Genomic DNA, 22838 nt, shown 5'->3' on the forward strand with positions numbered 1-22838 from the left:
CTATATACATAGATTTAGCACTCACTAGCCTCATTGCGCAGATGCTTTTCTCCTGCGCATTACAGAGTTGTGCGCCCGGTTAGAGAGAGCGCACTTCAATATTTCCGTACTGCCAGAATATTTTGGCTGCGCGGGGGTTAAAATTTTCCTGCACTATATCCCTATCTTTTATATAAGCGCTATGTCTACTGAAGGAGTATATTGGCTCTTTCTGTTTTAACTGCTGCGCTCCTGTTAATTATAACTTATCATTGAGAGTATGTTTTCCAAAATATTTTAGGGGTGACAATTTGATGTTTTAATTTCTTTGCTGAATACAGTTTTTTATTTAAGTCCCGTGCCTGTCTTTTACTTTGTAAGGTTCTACAGTTTCTTTTAACTTGTTTGTTATTTGTTCCCTTTTATTCTCAGATTACTATATACAAATCCCTGAATTATTTTTGTTATTTTGTATAATTCTCAGAATACATTCTGTGGTGTATTAACTGTTTATTTGACATTTACCTTTCTTTTCATTTTATGCTATGAAGCTCACTGGAACTGTCCCCGATTCTGTAAACTTAGATTCTTTTGAGGGTAGAAACTCTGATTTTGAAATTCAGTTTAAATGTATTTTGTATAAAATGGTTGCTATTGTGCTTCCTGCTTAACTTTGGAATTCCTGTATGGATCCACTGATGCATGCCAATTAGTATAACGGTGCTATTGCCTCTAAAGGTGTCTGTGTTCCCTCTGCTTTTTACAAGGAAGTTAATCAGATTTTGCTCCAGGTTTAAATATTTTGAGCTCTCTACTCTCTCTGATATGTTGATGACTAGTCCGCCAACAAATAAGTACAAAGATCTAAGTCTTACAAACTGCTTAATGTAGATTTATCTTCCATTTCTGGTCCGCTAAAAGCAAAATAAGCTAAAGATCCTATATAGGATTCGGTCTCAGACACTTTAGATTTATCTTCTGGAGGTGAATGTAATTCTGATGAGCAATAGTTTGTCACAGAGCAAGACTCAGATTAATACTTTTTATTTGCATTTGGATCACCTTCATACATTACTGAAGAAAGTATTATGTAGGTTAGGAGTACAAAATCCTAATCTGGCTGAGTATAAGTCTGTTAAACAATTGGATCTAATTTTCAAACCTGCAGCTAATGCACCTGAATTTTTTTCCTGTTCCTGGTGCATTTACTGAAATAATTATCAGGAAATGGGCAAGTCCTGGTATTCCTTATAATCCATATTAAAATTTAGAACATTGAGAGTCCATCCCTATGGTTGGGACTCCATCCCCGAGGTATATGAAGCCATTTATTTCTTGGTGAACCATACTACTATTCTTTTAGAGGATAATATTTTTTTCAAATATCCCATGGACAGGAAATTAGAGCCTTTCCATAGATCTAGATCTTATTAGGTCAGTCACTGCATTCATCTGAGATGTGTTTTTTAATATAATCAGATTTAATGCCAATAATATGACACTAACTGTTTTGACGAGAAGGGCCTTGTAGCTAAAATCATGGTCAGCTGACATGATTTCTAAGTCCACACTTTTGACTATTCCCTTTCAAGGAAACAATTTATTTGGTCTTGGTCTGGACACTATTATTTCTACCATAACAGAATGTAAAGAAGCCTTTCCCCCTCAGGACAAAAATCCAAGGGGAAAAACTGGGCTCCTAATTGTTTTCGTTCATTTTCTTAGTGTAAGAACCAAAAATCTACTTCTCCCAGGGATACAAAATGGGCTTCAGATTAAGGCCTCCCAGAAGTATGTTTCTTCTGTCTAACATTTCAAAGAACCCTGTAAAGGCACAAGCCTTTTCTTCAATGTGTTCTGGTTTTAGAATACATGAGTGTAATCCTTCCAGTTCTGATGTTGGAAGAAGACCAGGGTTTTTTTTTTTGATTCAATAATTTTTATTGGGTTTCAGATCACATATAATTACAACATATTATTCTACATCTGTACAGGATTATTAACAAAACAACAGCATCTTGGTAGTAGAATACATCAGATAATCCCAAGTTTTTAATAATAAATTAATAACTAGCTCCCTTAAAGGGACACTCAAGTCAAAATTAAACTTCAAGATTCTGATACAGCATGCAATTTTAAACAACATTCCAATTTACTTCAATTAACAAAATGTGAACAGTCTTTTTATATTTACACTTTTTGAGTCACCAACTCCTACTGAGCATGTGCAAGAATTCACAGCATATACGTATATGCATTTGTGATTGGCTGGTGGCTGTCACATGGTACAAGGGGAGTGGAAATAGACATAACTTTGCAATTTATTTAACTAAAATCTACTTCTCATTTGAAGTTCAGACTAAGTGCTATTGCATTGTCTTCTTATCATGCATTTGTTGATTATGCAAATCTACTGTATTGACTGGTCCTTTAAGTATCGTCTAGTGGTTCTGTTGTGAGGTGTATACAGAAAGAAAAGGAGAGAGAAATAGTAAAGAGGGGAGAAAAGAAGGGAGAGGAAAAAGGGAGGAATATGTGAGATAAATTGCTAGATCCCAGCTTTATATTTAGATCAACCTAGTCTATTTGAGTAAGACCTTCCTTGTTCCCAAATAAAGAGTATGTCTGTAATAAACTCATGTTTACCTATGTAGTGATAGTGTTGCCTTTCGAGTGTTAAAATATGGTGCACTTCAGCTATCCATTGTGAGTGCGTGGGGGTCTTTTGTGTTTTCCACTGCCTTGGTATTAATCTTTTTGCACTTGTAAGCATCAACTGGAGTAGTTTTTTACGGTAGGCACAATAGATTGGCGGAAAAATATTAAGCAAAATAACCCTAGGGCCTAGAGCTACTCTCAAGCCTATAATCTTATGAATGCTACATTCTACCTGTATCCAAAAAGTCGCTAACAGGGGACAATCCCACCATATATGTGAAATAGTGCCCGTCCCACCGCATCGTCTCCAGCAAGTAGAGGAAGCGGAGGGGTATATGCTCTTAAGACGCTGGGGAGTTATGTACCACCGGGCAAGAATTTTATAGTTTAATTCGGACTAGACCAGAGAGGAAGAAGCGGAGTGCGTCATCTTGAAGCTGAGCTTCCATTCATCCTCATTAGTCATCTCTGGTATCTCCGAACACCACTTCTCTACGAAAGTCGATCGTTGGTCTGGGAAGGAGCCCCTGATTAATTTGTAGGATAGTGAGAGATGCGCTTTTTTAATCTCTGGGGTCACACACAGACGCTCAAAGGCCGTTAGTGGTCTAGAGATACTGCTTCTGTATGTACTGTTGTCAAGCGCGTGCCTTATCTGAAGGTATGCGTACCATCTATGAAAGGGGGGTCCTAATTCCTCACTCAACACTATTCTGTCCTTGATCTTACCCGACTCCAATAGTGAAGACCAGGGTTTTTTATTCAAACCTTTTTATAGTTCCAAAAACACTAGGGAACTTTTAGATCTGTGCTAGTTCTAAAAGCTTTGAACAAGTTTCTCAAAGTTCTGACCTTCAAGATGGAATTAATCAGATCTATCCTTGTTCAGAAGGATGTCTACTTTCATATCCCTATCCAAAAAGAGCATTATCAGTATCTCAGATTTACCTTTCTGGGCAATCATTTTGTGCTTGAAGCTCTACCGTTTGGTATGGATTGTCTGTAATGAGTGCTCAGGGTATTTCAGTTGCTCCATACCTGGACAATATATGTGTTCTGGCTCATTTTTATCTGAAAAATCAATATTCATAAGAGCTTGCTTTCACCTCAGACCAAGGTGTCTTTCCTCGGAGTCGCCATAGATTCAATTTCACTGAGTCTATTCTTAACAGATCAGAGGTAGATAAAGTTACAGCCACTGTGTGTGAAGATTCTCTCAATTACGGACTCTCAATTCTCTGTATGGAAGTATTAGGTCTGATGATTGCTGCATCATATGTCATTCCATTTACTCAGTTTTACATGAGACCCCTTTGCTGAGTCCTGTAACAAGGTGATCTCTATTGTGGTAAATAAATCTCTAGTCCATTACTCTGGGAGCTTACTTTCTCCATTATAGTTGGACTATATTCTCAACAACCATAGGCCTCTCGGTTGGGGCACGGTATGGGAGTCCAGAGGAGCGCAAGGAGTTTGATCTACTCTGGAGGCGAGGTTACCAATAAATGTATTGGAACTCCAAACAATGTTCAGGGCTCTTCAGAACTGGCCTCTTCTGGAGAGGAGACTTATCTGCATGTCCAATTAGACTATTATGTCACAGCGGTGACATATATCAATCATCAAGGTAGAACATTCAGTTTTCTAGCGATTCAAGAGGTGTCTCGGATTCTAAAATAGAAAACAATTTCTCTTTAATTTCTGTGATCCATATTCCAGGCGTCAACATTTGGACAGCTGATTATCTGAGTCACCAATCCCTTCATTCAGAGGAATGATCACTTCACTGTCTTCTATCAGACAGTCAAGATGTGGGGTCTCCAAGAGAAATACCTAAGGGCTTCTCATTTAATCAATAGCTTCCAAGACATTTTGTGAGGTCCTAAAATCCACAGGAAGAGTTTGTAGGTTCTATAGCAGCTCCTTGGTCTTTTTGTCTGGCATTTATTTTCCTCCTACTGTTCTGCTTCCTTGAGTGATATCTCAAGTCAAGCAACAGATATCATCAGTAATTCTAATAGTTTTAACTTGACCTTGCAGATCGTGGTTCATAGAGATTACTTGGAGGTGGGACAGTGTCTCTTAATTCGCATTACTGATCACTTTCTGAGCACTTAAAAATTAGGCTTCTGTTAAACAAATTTGTAAGACTGGCTTACCAGTTAGGTGGGAGGCATTAAGTACTCTTGCTGTTTTTGGGAATCTTTGCCACCTCCTATTGGCCAGGAGTTAAATCTCAGGAGTAATTTGAATTTATCAGGTAAGCATACATTTTGTTTTCATTTATTGTCCTTTGTCTTTTCTTTCTCATTCATCATTGATGTTTTCTGTTACTATTCTTAATTTTTTTATACCTTTGATATTCATCAGATTCTTTCTTCCCTGATCCTCTCTCATTATCCCTCTTACTGTGTCTTATTTAAACTGCTTCTTATTTGCCTTGTTGTTCTGATTTTCTGATATTTTCCTTGTTGGTTCTCATTTCCTGTGACAAAGATTTATTAAGAATGGCATTATAAGATTTGAAAATAAAAGGAATCCCACCAACCTTGTGTCTTACTACTCTCAAAGAATTTACTAAGAAATGGTTAGTACTTGATCAGGCCAGCAAAACCATTAACTTGAGACCCCTATAAAAAAATTGCCAAAGATTTCCAATAGACCTTCAATGCAATTAGATCTCCTACCACATTGGGGGGCTGTGATGAATAGATTATAATAGCCATGTAGACCCCCAAAAAGTTAATGCAGTGCATAAAAGCATTCAATTGAACTATGCAATAAAGCCTTACTCAGCATATTAAGAAATGTGGCACTTTATGCAAAGGCCAAAAAGTTATTCTTTATAATTCAGTATCACTATAATCCTTAAGGCTAGAGTATCTTCAAAAGTAAAAAATAATAATAATTACATACTTATCCCTATTTCCACTCTACGCTCTCTGGAGGTCTATAGTTGCTATGATATAGTTGATGTTGAAGTATCTCTGTCTTTCTTTTCTCTTCGTATAAGCATTATTGTAGGTCACATCAGACCCTTAATCATTAAGGGTCTGATGTGACCAGAAACTTTCTTATTGTTTTGGGAGTTTCACATTAATAAAGAGCAAGTTGTTGCTGAAATTTACAGAAGTGCTGCTTTCTACTTTTTTATTGGATACCAGGAGGGTTGAGCAGACATCCTGTGGCTACCTGGTGGAAGTTATAATCAGTCTGGGTGCTGCACTCACTTCATTATCCTTCTCTTGCACATAACCCCCCCCCCCTTATTTTCTCAGTTTTGCTGTTTTTATATTGATCTGTTCTAAGGTCCTTTATCAACTGATTCACCTTGAAACTATTTTATATATCTAAACCAAGTACCTGTCTTAATTGTGATGGCGGTTAAAAAATTACCGTTTAATAGAGCTAATTTGGTCCATGTTTCCTCTCTAGGTAGTATTCAACTTTTTTGAGAAGAGAGTAGATTATGAAGCTTTCAAGGCAATAAACAACGCATGCCTTGTTTATGATGGAAGACTGGTAATTAACACCACGTTTCACACAAATGATTCATCCATAAGGGCAGCAGGACCCCTTACAAAATTCTCCAAATGGTATTATGCAAATGAATGGACACATAGTAATTTCAGCTCAAAAGAAGTGGGTTTCCAACTTGCTGCCAGCATGCTTCATCTTTTCGATCCAACACTTGAAACAGTCATTGAGCCCCCAGAGGATCAAGATAGACTCATTCCTATTTACAAAGGACCTGTAATTCAAGGTTTGTATCACCAAAAATGTGCATAAAGACAATAATGATTAAAGGGACATTAAGTTAATATATGTATGTGTGTGTATATATATCAAGAAAGCACTCTCCGATTAAAATGTGATTATGTGAGAAGGATTGAAGTTCACCCCGATGCTGTTAAGCAAGTGCTGGGTCGGTCCTTTATGGTTTTTGTGTGTGTGCGTATGTATATACACACAGCAATTACTTCATTGCACAAGATGTGCATGGGGTTGAAGGTTATCAGGTTCAGGAGTACAAACTAATTAAGATTATACTTTATGGAAAATATGGGCAGACTTGTTAGGCCATTGGTTCTTCTTATCTGCCATCAAAATGTATGTTTCTGTGTTAATTCTTCTTACTACTTTTGTTACCCTATACAATTAAAGGTAAATTGCACTCAACTGTTTTATCACTCAAATGTTATAACATCATTCAAATATGTTACAAATATTTTTGCTGTGTAAAATAGGTTAGTTAAAAGCTGACCACATTTAACTAGAAGGAAATATATATTTGTGCACAACTGGCTAATAGGAACAACATACACATCCATATTAGTAGGAAGGGGCAAGCCTCTAGAAATTGGACATTATGATTCTCTAAGCCCAGTAACATCTGTAGTTCAAAAACCAAGACTGATACACATTTTAAAATTTAGTATGATGCCACTTTCACTTACACTATATGTGCATAAATATATATATCACCTCTATGCTGATGACACCCAGATCTACCTCTCCACCTCTGCTCTCTCTCCCTCTGTCCTTTCTCATGTCAGCGACTGCTTATCTGGCATTTCTTCCTGGATGGCCTCTCACCACCTAAAGATTAACATGTCCAACACTGAGCTCCTTCTAATCCCCCCTCTAGCTCTACGCCGACTTCTGACTTTTTTATCCCATCTCCCCATCGTCCCAAGTCCGCTACCTTGACTCAAATCTATCCTTCAATCCACATCCAATCACTGTCTTTATCCTGCCGCAAACACCTACACATAATTTCCAAGATTCGCCCTTTTCTGAGCGCTAACACTACAAAGTAAATCATTCACTCCCTTGTAATATCCCGACTTGGCTACTGCAATAACCTTCGTACTGGCCTTCCTCTTTCCCACCTCTCCCCCCTTAAGTCTACCCTAAATGCCTCTGCCAGGCTAATCCACCTTTCCCTTCGCTCTGTATCTGCTGCACCACTCCAGGAGTCCCTTCATTGGCTCCCCATTCACAGCCGAATTTAATTTAAAATCCTCACCCTTACATACAAAGCTCTCACCAACACCACTCCCCTATATCTATCCTTTCTTATTAACAAGTATACTCCAGCCCACCCACTAAGATCCAACAATGACCTGCTCCTTGCATCTTCGACTATCACCTCCCATGCTAGACTGCAGGACTTCTGTCGTGCAGCACCTACCCCTGGATCACTCTCCTTCGTGCTGTCAGGTTTCCCTAATCTTTCTTCTTTTAAATGCTCCCTGAAGACTTTTTTGTTTAAAGAAGCCTACCACCCAACTCAGTAATAAATTACTTCCACTTAACTAATATTCCCTCATCTAACTCTGTATTAACTTCTTTTACACTCTTGCAGTCCTCACCTCCTGTTTCCCAACCTCCTACCCTTCTAGATTGTAAGTTCCCATGGGAATAGGGCCCTCAATTCCTCCAGTAGGTGTTCGTCAAATGTCGTCCTGTCTCTTACAAGTTTTATATCATTGTTTTATTTAAGCGAATTGTACCCATAGACAGCACTGCTGAATATGTTGGCGCTTCATAAATAAAGTATAATAATTATAATACCCCAACTAATTATTACGATTAGGTGTTTCAGCCACCCAAATTGCTAGCAGGTACATAAAATCCAGGACATAGCCATGAAATCTTCATAGACAAGCATTGGCAGTACAATAAGTTGTAATGAAGACCCCTTTGAATTTAAAAGTGGCACTGTCATAGGATGCCAACTTTGCCACAAGTCAGTTTGTGAAATTTCAGCCTTATAAGATCTGCCCCAGTGAACTGTAAATGCTATTATTGTGAAGTGGAAGCATCTAGGAGCAACAACAGCCTAGCCATGAAGCAGAAGACCACGCAAACTACCAGAAGTGCTCTTAGCACATACAAATCATCAATCATCTCACTACAAAGTTCCAAATACAAGAACTGTGCATCAGGAGCTTTATGAGATGGGTTTCCCTAGTTGAGCAACTGTACACAAGCCTCACATCAACATGTGCAATGCCAAGTGAAGCTGGAGTGGTATAAAGCATGCAGCCAGTGGACTCTGAAGTACTGAAAATGTGTTCTCTGGTGTGATGAATCACACTTCACTATCTGATAGTCTGATGGAAGAGTCTGAATGTGGCTGGTGCCAGGAGCTACTTACCGGAATTTATAGTGCCTACTGTAAAATTTGGAGGAGTAGGGATAATGGTCTTGAGAAGGGATCTACACTACAGAAATATAAATATATATATATATATATATATATATATATATACATATATACAGAACACAGGAATGGACCACACTCACAGACCGGACTGGGTACACATCCTAAGCCACAGCAAACTTCACAGCCCTGAACACTGACAGACAGCTGCAAAGTTCCCAGCAACTCAGGCAGTTAAACCCAAAGCAGCCTGGGTGGCAGGCCAGCAGGGAAGCATTACAAACATTATCAACACAACACACAGAAAACCTGGCACTCGCCAGCAGATTCACAGTAATGTTTAAAAGCAAAACTGGGGGGAAGTCAGTTACATTTGGCGCCAAAGGATCAAGCCCAGGACCACGACAAGGTCTCCCCCTTCCTGGGACCCAAAACCAGCACACACACAATGCATACTTCCAAGCAAACCAACTGAGAACCTCCCAGGGTGACACAGGCTTTTGTAACCTCCCCTATGTAAATACAAAACACAGGAATGGACCACACTCACAGACCGGACTGGGTTCACATCCTAAGCCACAGAAAACCTCACAGCCCTGAACAATGACAGACAGCTGCAAAGTTCCCAGCAACTCAGGCAGTTAACCCCAGAGCAGCCTGGGTGGCAGGCCCACAGGGAAGCATTACAAACATTGGATATGTTATGCCAAAATGAAAGATCGTATGTCTCTAACAACCGGTTGTAGTAGAAAATCAATGTACTGTGCCACCGGTTGTAAAAGAGACTGGACAGCGGAAACTATGGGACGTCCCGGGGATGATCTGCATACATGGTTCAGTGTATTTAACAACACAGGCACGACTGTTAGGTTCAAGATGACTACTAATGAACAAATCATCAATTTCCTTGACTTGAACATATTCAAAACAGCACAACAGTTAGGTACAACTCTGTACAACAAACCGACGGATAGGAACTCTATCCTCAGAGCTCAGAGTTGCCATCCTCCAGCCTTACTGAGAGGCATTGTCAAGTCCCAAATGATTAGGACAATGCGTAACAATTCAGATAATTAAACAGGAGTCTCCCGGTTGTCTGGGGTTGGTGAGAAATTCATTCAGAGAGATTATAAACCAAGTCTGATTAAGGAAACAATTGAGGAAGTATCTCAACTAACACAGACGGAACTGGTTACTAATAAGCACAGACAAGACACTAAGGATAAGCTGATCATGGCTACAACATTTGCACCTAATACAAGGAGAATGGGACAGATACTTCGGCACATTGGCTCATAGTATCATCGGGCTCTAAACTCTCTTTTGCCAGCAATCTGAGTCCAATGGTAGGCTATAGAAGGGGCACAAACCTGAAGGACCTTTTGGTCAAAATGGATCCCAAGTGTAGCTACACCACAGGGGTGAGGACGAACATCAAAGGGTCGTATCGCTGCCTAGGATGTACCACCTGTAATGGGTTAATTAATACCAAATCCTTTCACCACCCACATACCAATAGGAACTATGTCATCAGACATTCCATAACGTGTACTACTACATTCGTTGTGTAACTTCTGGTCTGTCCGTGTTCCCAGTTCTACGTGGGAAAGACGTCAGGGACCCTCATAGAGCGGATGGTGAATCACAGATACGCAATTAGGTTGGCACTCCAAAACGGGGATTCTGACCAACCCATAGCGAGACACTGTGCAATGGAAAATCATTCAGTATCGTCCATTAGATACACACTAATAGATCATGTCCCCCCTCTGGACAGGGGGGGTGATCGGAACAAAATTTTGTTACAACGGGAAGCACAATGGATGTACCGACTGGGCACGATATACCTAGGGGGCTTAAATACAGCACCGGACTTTAAAGTTCTCTTGTAGTTCCATCATAGTGTGGTTCATACTTGGGGTACATCCCTGTGACGCTATGACTCTGTGTAGTTGGTGTAGTGTGAGGGTCCCACTTGTTGGTGCCTTAACCTACCGTTTACTCACTGCACGGATCATGGGGAGCATTTGGTACCCCTTTTGATTAGTGGAAGTCTAGTAGCCTAAGGGTGGTTACCCAACCATTTCACATTAGATTGGTATTTTGACTACAAGGTGTAAGAGATGTGACACTCTATTTATAGAGATACAAGTGTATGGACATAACATAACCATATTATATGAGGTCTAATTCAATTTTGGAATGTGGTATAAATACTGATCTGGTATAGAGTCCAAATAAGATAGACAAAGTGTCTTAGATCTAATTCGGTCTATGTTAATGTAGCACAGAGATTTGAGAGCTAAACTTGAGCAGCACTTGAATATAAAATGCATGACAATACAGTCTTTATGTATATTGCGTAAGTTCATGATTTTAATTTTAATTTGCAACCAGTGATGTTTGTAGTACAGCTACAACCCCTAAAATATAAAATATAAATTAGATTGGGGATCACTGTTGGTGTGTTTAAAGTATTCAATAGAGATATGTTGTATGTACAAGAAGGCATGTTAACATAGGACTTTGCAAGTAACTGGATTCAGCAGGTGTCCTAATATGCAAATTCACGCTATCTGCACACACCACTATTTGTATATATGTTTCCATGGCAACTGTAACATTCATTGGTAGCCATGGCAATGATAAGGCGTAACACGTTTTTTCACACAGTTTGCTTTAACAAGTGTATTTAACTTGCTCTCACTGTTGGGATTGTGACACTTAAGGCACACACGTTGCATTGTTTAAATAGTATGTAATATGGATCTTACCTTATAAGATTCACGGATCACATAACCGGAAGTGAGGTATGCACAACTTCCGGTCTTACGAGTCAGTGGAACGCAAGCTGCATTCCAGGGCGGATGTTTGGCGCCACAGATTAAGCTGGGTATCACAGATTAAGCTGGGTATGAGTTTGTTATTTGTTGTTGTACACTATAAATATTTTGCTGTGTTATTCACATAGTTATGCTGACGAAGAGGACTAGATCCCCGAAAACGTTCCAATAAAGTAATTTTTTACTTCACTGTGAAAAAGACCTGAGAGTGCACCTTTTTTGGTTTGGTATATATATATATACTACTAAAAATAATTTGAGTGCAAAACCCAAAGGCCTAGATTTAGAGTTCTGCGTTAGCCGTCAAAAGCAGCGTTAAGGGGTCCTAACGCTGGTTTTGGCCGCCCGCTGGTATTTAGAGTCTTGTAGGTAAGGGTCTAACGCTCACTTTCCAGCCACGACTTTTCCATACCGCAGATCCCCTTACGTCAATTGCGTATACTATCTTTTCAATGGGATCTTCCTAACGCTGGTATTTAGAGCCTTGGCTGAAGTGAGCGGTAGACCCTCTACCGACAAGACTCCAGCCGCAAAAAAAAATCAGTAGTTAAGAGCTTTCTGGGCTAATGCCGGTTTATAAAGCTCTTGACTACTGTGCTCTAAAGTACACTAGCACCCTTAAACTACCTATGTACCCCTAAACCGAGGTCCCCCCACATCGCCGCCACTATAATAAAAAAAATTTAACCCCTAATCTGCTGACCGCACACCGCCGCCACCTACATTATCCCTATATACCCCTAATCTGCTGCCCCTAACATCGCCGACACCTATATTATATTTATTAACACCTAATTTGCCCCCCCAACGTCGCCGCTACCTTACCTACACTTATTAACCCCAAATCTGCCGACCGGACCTCGCCGCCACTCTAATAAATGTATTAACCCCTAAACCGCCATACTCCCGCCTCGCAAACCCTATAATAAATAGTATTAACCCCTAATCTGCTGACCGGACCTCGCCGCTACTATAATAAATGTATTAACCCCTAAAGCTAAGTCTAACCCTAACCCTAACACCCCCCTAAATTAAATATAATTTTAATCTAACGAAATAAATTAAATATTATTAACTAAAGTATTCCTATTTAAAGCTAAATACTTACCTGTAAAATAAACCCTAATATAGCTACAATATAACAAATAATTATATTGTAGCTATTTTAGGATTTATATTTATTTTACAGGCAACTTTGTATTTATTTTAACTAGGTACTATAGCTATTAAATAGTTATTTACTATTTAATAGCTACCTAGTTAAAATAATTACAAAATTACCTGTAAAATAAATCCTAACCTAAGTTACAATTAAACCTAACACTACACTATCAATAAATAAATTAAATCAATTACCTACAATTAAATAAACTAAACTAAATTACAAAAAAAAAAAAACACTAAATTACAAAAAATAAAAAAAGATTACAAGAATTTTAAGCTAATTACACCTACTCTAAGCCCCTTAATAAAATAACAAAGCCCCCGAAAATAATAAAAGTCCCTACCCTATTCTAAATTAAAAAGTAAACAGCTCTTTTACCAGCCCTTAAAAGGGCTTTTTGCGGGGCATGCCCCAAAGTAAACAGCTCTTTTGCCTGTAAAAAAAATCACAATACCACCCCCCCAACATTACAACCCACCACCCACATACCCCTACTCTAACCCAAACCCCCCTTAAATAAACCTAACACTACCCCCCTGAATGTCTCCCTACCTTGAGTCGTGTTCACCCAGCTGGGCACCGATGGACCAAAAGAAGACATCCGGAGCGGCAGAAGTCTTCATCCTATCAGGGCAGAAGAGGACATCCGGACCGGCAGACATCTTCATACAAGCGGCATCTTCTATCTTCATCCATCCGACGAGGAGCAGCTCCATCTTCAAGACCTCCGGCGCGGAACATCCTTCTTCAACGACGACTAGACGATGAATGAAGGTTCCTTTAAGGGACGTCATCCAAGATGGCGTCCCTCGAATTCCGATTGGCTGATAGGATTCTATCAGCCAATCGGAATTAAGGTAAGAAAAATCTGATTGGCTGATTGAATCAGCCAATCAGATTCAAGTTCAATCGGATTGGCTGATCCAATCAGATTGAGCTCGCATTCTATTGGCTGATCGGAACAGCCAATAGAATGCGAGCTCAATCTGATTGGCTGATTGGATCAGCCAATCCGATTGAACTTGAATCTGATTGACTGATTCAATCAGCCAATCAGATTTTTCTTACCTTAATTCCGATTGGCTGATAGAATCCTATCAGCCAATCGGAATTCGAGGGACGCCATCTTGGATGATGTCCCTTAAAGAAACCTTCATTCGTCGTCTAGTCGTCGTTGAAGAAGGATGTTCCGCGCCGGAGGTCTTGAAGATGGAGCCGCTCCTCGTCGGATGGATGAAGATAGAAGATGCCGCTTGTATGAAGATGTCTGCCGGTCCGGATGTCCTCTTCTGCCCGGATAGGATGAAGACTTCTCCTGCTCCGGATGTCTTCTTTTGGTCCATCGGTGCCCGGCTGGGTGAACACGACTCAAGATAGGGAGATCTTCAGGGGGGTAGTGTTAGGTTTATTTAAGGGGGGTTTGGGTTAGAGTAGGGGTATGTGGGTGGTGGGTTGTAATGTTGGGGGTGGTATTGTGATTTTTTTTTACAGGCAAAAGAGCTGTTTACTTTGGGGCATGCCCTGCAAAAAGCCCTTTTAAAGGCTGGTAAAAGAGCTGTTTACTTTTTAATTTAGAATAAGGTAGGGACCTTTATTATTTTGGGGGGCTTTGTTATTTTATTAGGGGGCTTAGAGTAGGTGTAATTAGCTTAAAATTCTTGTAATCTTTTTTTATTTTTTGTAATTTAGTGTTTGTTTTTTTGTAATTTAGTTTAGTTTATTTAATTGTAGGTAATTGTAGGTAATTGATTTAATTTATTTATTGATAGTGTAGTGTTAGGTTTAATTGTAACTTAGGTTAGGATTTATTTTACAGGTAATTTTGTAATTATTTTTACTAGGTAGCTATTAAATAGTAAATAACTATTTAATAGCTATTGTACCTAGTTAAAATAAATACAAAGTTGCCTGTAAAATAAATATAAATCCTAAAATAGCTACAATTTAATTATTCGTTATATTGTAGCTATATTAGGGTTTATTTTACAGGTAAGTGTTTAGCTTTAAATTGGAATACTTTTAATAATATTTAATTTATTTTGTTAGATTAAAATTATATTTAATTTAGGGGGGTGTTAGGGTTAGGGTTAGATTTAGCTTTAGGGGTTGATACATTTATTATAGTAGCGGCGAGGTCCGGTCGGCAGATTAGGGGTTAATACTTGAAGTTAGGTGGCGCCGATGTTAGGGAGGGCAAACTAGGGGTTAATACTATTTATTATAGGGTTTGCAAGGCGGGAGTGCAGCGGTTTAGTGGTTAATAACTTTATTAGAGTAGCGGCGAGGTCCAGTCGGCAGATTTGGGGTTAATAAGTGTAGGTAAGGTAGCGGCGACGTTGGGAGGGGCAGATTAGGAGTTAATAAATATAATATAGGGGTCGGCGATGTTAGGGGCAGCAGATTAGGGGTACATAGGGTATAATGTAGGTTGCGGCGGTGTACGGAGCGGCAGATTAGGGTTTAATAATATATTGCAAGTGTCAGCGATAGTGGGGGCGGCAGATTAGGGGTTAATAAGTGTAAGGTTAGGGCTGTTTAGACTCGGGGTTCATGTTAGGGTGTTAGGTGTAGACTTAGAGAGTGTTTCCCCATAGGAAACAATGGGGCTGCGTTGGGAGCTGAACGCTGCTTTTTTGCAGGTGTTAGGTTTTTTTTCAGCCTAAACTGCGCCATTGTTTCCTATGGGGGAATCGTGCACGAGCATGTTTTTCCATCTTACCGCTACCGTAAGCTACGTGGGTCTTTACCGACAAAACTCTAAATCTAGGCGAAAGTTTGCAAAAAAGTTGTTTTTTTTTTATATGAAATATACCAAAATGGGTCAAGATAACTGGTTTTCAAACCTGTTCTCAAGCCTGCCTAACATAATCATTTTACAATACAAAATGCAGCTTTTTTGTCAAATTAGTATATTGTTTTATGGTTATTATTTTCACTATCCCCCAGAGCAAAAGAACCCCTGTTTACCAATCACTAATTAATATTCAGATGTAGTACAAACTCTGCACATGTGCAGACTGGGTAAACCTGCCCTCTTATATTCTCTTAAGGTGGTTTAGCACTGATTCAACTTAGTTACTATTGCAAAGTATCATTTTTCTATTATTATTTTTGATGCAAAACTGATAATCTACCTTTTAAAAGTATGTGACACCATGGAAGCTTAGGGAGGGAGGAAAAGACAAGCTCACATAAATTGGCTAAAGGTATTAACCCAAAGCCACCCTGTGAGAAAGTGAATCAAGCACAATTTTAAATGTATTTTTCAGCAAAGAGCTGCAAAATAATTAATGAATGCCTATTGCAATAATGTTTCACTTGCAATAATGAAACATGTTATGCATCATTGAAAAGTCAACTTAAATGGTCCTTTAAAGGTTGAGAATGCAGTTTCAAAAAACCTTTACCATTTACGTTTCTTATCACATTTCATTTTTTTCATTTTTATTTTTCTTTCTTAAGAGGAGGCGAGTCCATAGGTGTCCATAACATGTGTGATATACTTCCCGCCACCAGATGGAGGTATCGAACATTTACAAGGGCTTTTAATCAATTATCCATCCCACCTCCACTCCCTCTCCAGTTAGTTCTTGGCCTCCGAGGTGAGAGGTTGAGTGAAGTGCTCTGCAATCAAGATTTTGTTATTTTCTAATTTATTATTGGGAGCTCTGACCTGACTTGATACCTCATACCCCTCTTCCAGTTTCATTCAAAGAAGATTCTGAATACATGAGTGTAACAGGTTTAAATAAATACTTCTCTTATGGCATGTCAGTAGTCAGTACCCTCATGGGTAAATCTCTCAACCATAACTGCCCTTTGGCCTCGCAGGGTCCCCGTCCCTTAACCTCCACCAGAGGGGTTACAGGTATATCCGCAAATATCCTCTGCAGTATCGTTACTGGCACTGAATGGGCTCTCTACTGCATGAGCATTCTGTGAGGGAGAAAGGCCTCAGCAAGCTGGTAAGATTAGTGGAGGGATTCTGCAATCAGGAACTATCACTAGTACTCTCTGAAATAGATACTACATAGTTTGGGTGTTTTCAGCCCTTTCACATAGCGCTTTACTTATGTGCTTAGCATCTAAAAAAAATAAAAAAAAATATTTTCAGTGTTTTTTCAAAATGGATGACTGTCTCTTTAATAGAACCGGTAACTGCACTATGCAATTAGCGGTTCTATTCATTATTATAGGGGTTGGGGTGGGAGGCAGAAGGGTACTCTGTTTTTATTTTAAAAAAAAATCTGTGTTTTGTGTTTTTTACTTCAGGCTGTTGCCTGTACATTGTTATGGTGGTAAGCCCCGCCCCCTCCCCATAGCACCCTTTCTCCTCTTCCCCTCTGGTCTGCATGCTACTGATTCCTTCTCTGAGGCATCCTGCAGGCATTTTCTCGAGTGCTGGTCTATAATGTATCCCTTCCTTGCCCAGGAGGTTGTGAGTACCCTCATAAGAGCTGCTAAGTGGGAGGGAGAGTTTAACATAATTTATTATGTGTATAATTTTTGGGGTCTTTATTTCTGACTTGTTAGGGTTACAAGGTGCATTTAAAGGCTGTTCCTTGTGTAATTGTATTAATACAATTGTTTCTCTTCATTGTGGATTAATACTGTATTTCCTTATATACTCAGTTTGGCTTAATTTTTGTCAGTCATGTCTATACCCTCATTTAATATGTTTGACCAATAGAGGAAAGCTCCAAGGATTATAATGCAGTTCAGGAAACAAATGCTGTTAATTTTCCCTCTTTGTTTTGCAAAACTGTTCCAAAAAAAAAAAAAAAACTGTTCCAGTGGACTAAATTAACCAGCTGTGTGCTAATCGTGTTCCAAGTTTCCAGTTCCCAAGATATAATTCTGTCAGTTTGCCTAGCAGACATCTTATGCCCATGCCTGTCTGTATGACTCAGGGGGAAATAATGTTTTTTCACCTGAGTTCAAGAATACCTTACAGAGAACTATGACAGAGCTGTAAGCTGCGATTCCCAGACCAAGACAGTGCAAACGTAAATCTGGAGATTTATATCACTCTTCCAGTCACTCACAGGGAACTGAACATCTCGCTCTGCTACCACCTAGTTTACAAACTGTTAAGGGTGAAATCTCCTCAGAAAATCCTGAGCTGGTAACTGATCCAGAGCCTGACTCCACATTCAGATTTAGAGTGGATCATATTTGTTTCCTTCTATAGAAAGTTCTGAACACCTTAGAAATGTGGGAACAGACTACAGAAACTCCAAAACCTGTAAATAAGCTGAATCAGGTTTTCAAAGCTCCGCCAAAAGTCTCTAAAGGCTTTTGAAGCTCCAGACTTAGTTACAGACTATATTGACAAAAAATGGAAGAGACATCTTCTTGAACTTTAACAGGTTTAAGAAGACGTATCCTCTTTCAGAAAATAATCTGACAGACTGGGAAGCTGTTTCTAAGGTGAATGGAGCTATTTCCACTCAAACAAAACGCACGACCATCCCTATGGAGGATAATTCTTCGTTTAAGGACCTAATGGACCACAAATCATAGTCTTTGCTAAGGAAATTATTTTCTCAATTATCTCTTCATAGACTAGCAGTGGCAATCACTTGTGTGGCCACTGAAGCATCCTTTTGGTGCAATTCTCTATCTCAGATGCTTCCTGAACAGTCATCCACCACATTCTTGTCCAATGCACTTTTTGACATAATTAAAATTGATGTTAAAAGTATGTTCATTGCTGTCAGGAAATGTCAGGATTATGTCAAGATATGTGAGGAAGTATGTCAAGATGTGAAACACTGCAATGATATAAACTTTGAATGGGTGAACTAGTATCCTTATTCTAGCAGGACCACTCAGCCTCACACCATACCTCGAATTCTGTAAGACTTAACTTATTAGAATTCTGTTATGCTCATCGTACTGAGGGTCTCTTCTGTAGGGATACAGAGAGATACGGAGCCTTCACGCAACTTAGAAGTTATGTAAGCAGTGTACACAGAATAGGCAAAGGTAGTTTGAATTTGAAGTGTATTAAATCCTTTAGCATTAGGAATTTCATACACACATCTCACACAGAATAAAATATATACAATATACATACACACCCGCAATCACCCATGATAAAGATATATATGTTGCAGGATGAATGTCACAATGCTCTGGTTTGTGATGTATATGAATACTAGGTAAACCTAGGTAGCGTAAGAATATAGTGCTTAATATGATACAGATCAAACAATGAGGAGAGGTTTATATCTCAATTAGGTGATACACAACTAAACAGTTTGGCAGTAGATGTATTGAGCTGGAGAGTGACACAGAAATCAATACTGAGAATATTTGCCTTAAGCGCTATAAGCATGTCTCTTAGGAGGAAGTCTGAATATCACCTGTAGGTAGTATTTAGTATGTGTATATGGCAGTCCGTAGTACAAGTACACAGGCAAGTATAATTCTGATAGTAAATAAGTAACAGATACAGACCAGGATCCGGAGAAATACCAGGTAAGTTTAGCAGAGTTAGTTATGGTGCTGCGACGGGGGAACACAGCTTGCGATGAGAGAGGAGCACACGCTGAATCTGCAGGGCCGGATGCCGGGTCTGACGTCACACGCTGAACGGATCAGCAGAGGAACCGGCAGAAAGAAACAGCTTCAAACTTTCAAGGAGGGTAGAGAAGGTATTTCCCCAAATACGTAGATGAACGTACAGGGTCTTTTGACAGGAGAACTCACATCCTAGTGAGTAAGGGAAACAAGGATCCGAGCAGAGCAGCAGGGATAGGCTAGGTGTCTTCACAGGCTCTTGAGGTGAACAAGTGCAACAAATTACCAAGCATAGATTAGAGTGAGGAGGAGCCTTAAATAGGGGTAGAGTAATTAAGACTTAAAGGAACAGTACTAAGTCCTAACAAAACCCTGACAGGACACCCCCCTCAAGGAGCCGCTCAGAGGATCAAGGACCAGGACGGTCGGGGTTCCTTCGGTGAAACAAGGACAGAAGACGTGGAGCAGACACATTGGTACAAGGCTCCCAGGAGTCCTCTTCAGGACCAAACCCCTTCCAACTAACCAGGTACTGAAGTTGGTTACGAAGGATTCGGGAGTCCAGAATGGATTCAATTTCATACTCCATATCATCCCCCCCCTGCGGAGGTGGCGATGAAAACTGCTGTTCACCCCTGACCATGCCATAGGGTTTCAAAAGGGAGACATGGAACGTTGGGTGGACCCTTAAAGAAGTGGGCAAGAGTAAAGTCACTGCATTAGCATTGATTACTTTCGTAATTTCATAGGGCCCCAAATAAAGTGCAGCCAATTTCTTGGTTGGAATTCGTAACCTGAGGTTCTTTGTGTTTAACCAAACCTTATCACCAACTTTGTAGTCAGGGGGTCTTGAACGACGTAGATCGTAATGGTATTTCTGCGAAGCTTGAGCCTCCTGTAAAACCAATTTCAAAGAGGCAAATCCTTTAGCAATGGTGTTCACGAAATCAGTGACAACAGGCATAGGGGAGTCACTCAAGGAAACAGGGTTATATGTTGGATGGAAACCATAATTCACAAAGAATGGTGTTGTTTTGGTAGACGAATTAAGTGAATTATTATGGGCGAACTCGGCTGTTGCCAACAAAGCATGCCAATTGTCCTGTTCTAATGTGCAGTAACAGCGGAGATATTGTTCTAATGATTGATTAGTCCTCTCTGTCTGCCCATTTGTCTGTGGATGGTATGCAGTGCTTAGTCTTTTAGTGATGTTAAGAGAACGACATAACTGATTCCAGAATCTAGAGGTAAACTGTGTACCTCTATCCGTGGTGATTGTATCAGGTAGACCATGTAGTTTTACTATATTGTTTAGGAATAATGTTGCAGTTTCTGAAGCTGTTGGAAGACCTCTATGAGGTAGAAAGTGAGCCATTTTAGAGAATAGATCTACCACCACTAAAATGGTATTGTAATTTTGGGATGGTGGTAAATCAACAATAAAGTCCATTGCAATGTCGACCCATGGTCTCTCAGGTATAGGTAAAGATAGAAGGTATCCATACGGACGGATATGGTGATGTTTTCTAGTAGTACAGACTAGGCAGGTTTGAACAAACTGAGTAACAGTGTCAGTCATCTTAGGCCACCAATAAGTTCTCATAAGCAGATGCACAGTTCTGTGGACTCCAGGATGACCTGCCAGGAGTGAGTCATGAGCAGTGGCAATCACCTCATCCCTGAGAGCTGGTGGAATATATAATCGATTGCCATGATAAAACAGATCATCAGAATGTTTACTTACATCAAGTTGATTTAGAGTAGGATCCAGACTTTGTTGTTCTTTTAAAGTAGATTTGAAATTCTTTGTTAGACATATGAATCTGTCTTGAGGTATAATAGACTGTGGAACTTCCAAGTTAGGTGGTCTAGGGTCTTTTCTAGATAAGGAATCGGCCTTAAGATTTTTTGACCCTGGTCGGTAGGTAATCACGTAATCAAAACGCGAAAGAAACAGACTCCATCGTACCTGTCGTGAAGTCAGAGTTTTATTGGACTTCAGATACTCTAAGTTACGATGGTCTGTAAATATGGTGATTGGATGGGTTGTACCTTCGAGAAGGTGCCTCCAGAATTCCAGAGCTGATTTAATGGCAAGAAGCTCTTTGTCTCAGATGCCATAATTGATTTCAGCGGAACTCATGACTCGGGAGTAGTATGACACCGGATGCATGGGTTCGCTTTGAGAGGGTTTTTGAGAGAGAACAGCCCCTATAGCATACTCAGAAGCGTCAACCTCAAGCGTATAATGACATCTGGGGTCTGGGAATTGTAGAATAGGGGCTGAAATGAACTTGCTTTTGAGAGTGGTAAAGGAATCCTCAGCTTTCTGATTCCATAGAAATTTAACATCTTTCCGTGTTAAAGTAGTTAAAGGTTTGACAATATGGGAGAAGTTCTTAATAAATCTCCTATAGAAATTCGCAAACCCAAGGAATCTTTGGATCTCCTTCTTACTAGTTGGAGTAGGCCAGTTGGTAATGGCTTCAACTTTACTAGACTCCATAGAGATGCCATTAGGGGAAATGCAATAACCCAAGAAGGAAATAGTGTTAGTGTTAAATATACATTTTTCTAACTTTGCATATAAACGATGAGCCCTTAAACGATCTAATACTTGTTTTACATGTGACAAATGGTTCTCAAAAGTGTCAGAATAAACAAGAATGTCATCTAAATATATGACAATGCAAACATCTAATAGGTCGTGAAAAACATCGTTTATAAAACACTGAAATGTCGCTGGGGCATTGCATAACCCAAACGGCATAACCGTGTATTCGTAAAGTCCGTACCGTGTACGGAAAGCTGTTAACCATTCATCCCCTGCCCTCATCCTGATCAAATTGTATGTAAGCACCTCTGAGATCAAGTTTGGTATAGATGGTGGCACCCTGTAAACGTTCAATTAGTTCAGGAATGAGAGGCAGGGGGTATCTGTTCTTCTTTGTACATTTATTTAACTGTCTATAGTCAATGATGGGGCGAAGACTACCATCTTTGTTTTTTACAAAAAACATGGCTGCCCCTGCTGAAGAAGTAGAGGGCCTAATAAACCCTTTTTTCAGGTTCTCATCCAAATACTCTTTTAAATGAGCCAACTCAGGTTGTGACAAAGGGTATATGTGACCAAATGGAATGGTACTACCAGGTATAAGATCTATAGGGCAGTCATAAGGTCTATGGGGCGGCAATGACTGTGCCTCAACCTTGTCAAATACATCCGCATATTCCTCATAACATTTAGGTAGAGTCTGTTCAGTAATGTGACAGAGGGTATGTGAAGCAAAACAAAACTGCTTGCAAAACTGTGATGTAAAGGTAACAGAAGGATCCTTCCAAGATATAGAAGGGTTATGTTTAATTAACCATTTTAAACCAAGTATCATGGGGTATACAGAAGTGGGGAGCACATCAAAAGAAATCAACTCTGTATGACCTGAACCTGATATAACAGTAATAGGGATAGTGTGGTGTGTAATAGGACCGGAACTAAAGA

The 22838-nt window shown here is 39.6% G+C and overlaps 1 protein-coding gene across 1 annotated transcript in view; it reads left to right on the top strand.

Moving 5' to 3' along the window:
• Positions 1-22838, top strand: part of CFAP61 (cilia and flagella associated protein 61) — an 854500-nt gene that overhangs the window by 625836 nt on the left and 205826 nt on the right. Inside the window, exon 22 of the mRNA XM_053712009.1 lies at positions 6073-6400. Within this exon, the coding sequence (XP_053567984.1) occupies positions 6073-6400 (328 nt within the window). The remainder of the gene's footprint in view (positions 1-6072; positions 6401-22838) is intronic.

The sequence above is a fragment of the Bombina bombina genome, chromosome 4 (assembly GCF_027579735.1).
Source record: "Bombina bombina isolate aBomBom1 chromosome 4, aBomBom1.pri, whole genome shotgun sequence".
NCBI classification, from domain to species: domain Eukaryota; kingdom Metazoa; phylum Chordata; class Amphibia; order Anura; family Bombinatoridae; genus Bombina; species Bombina bombina.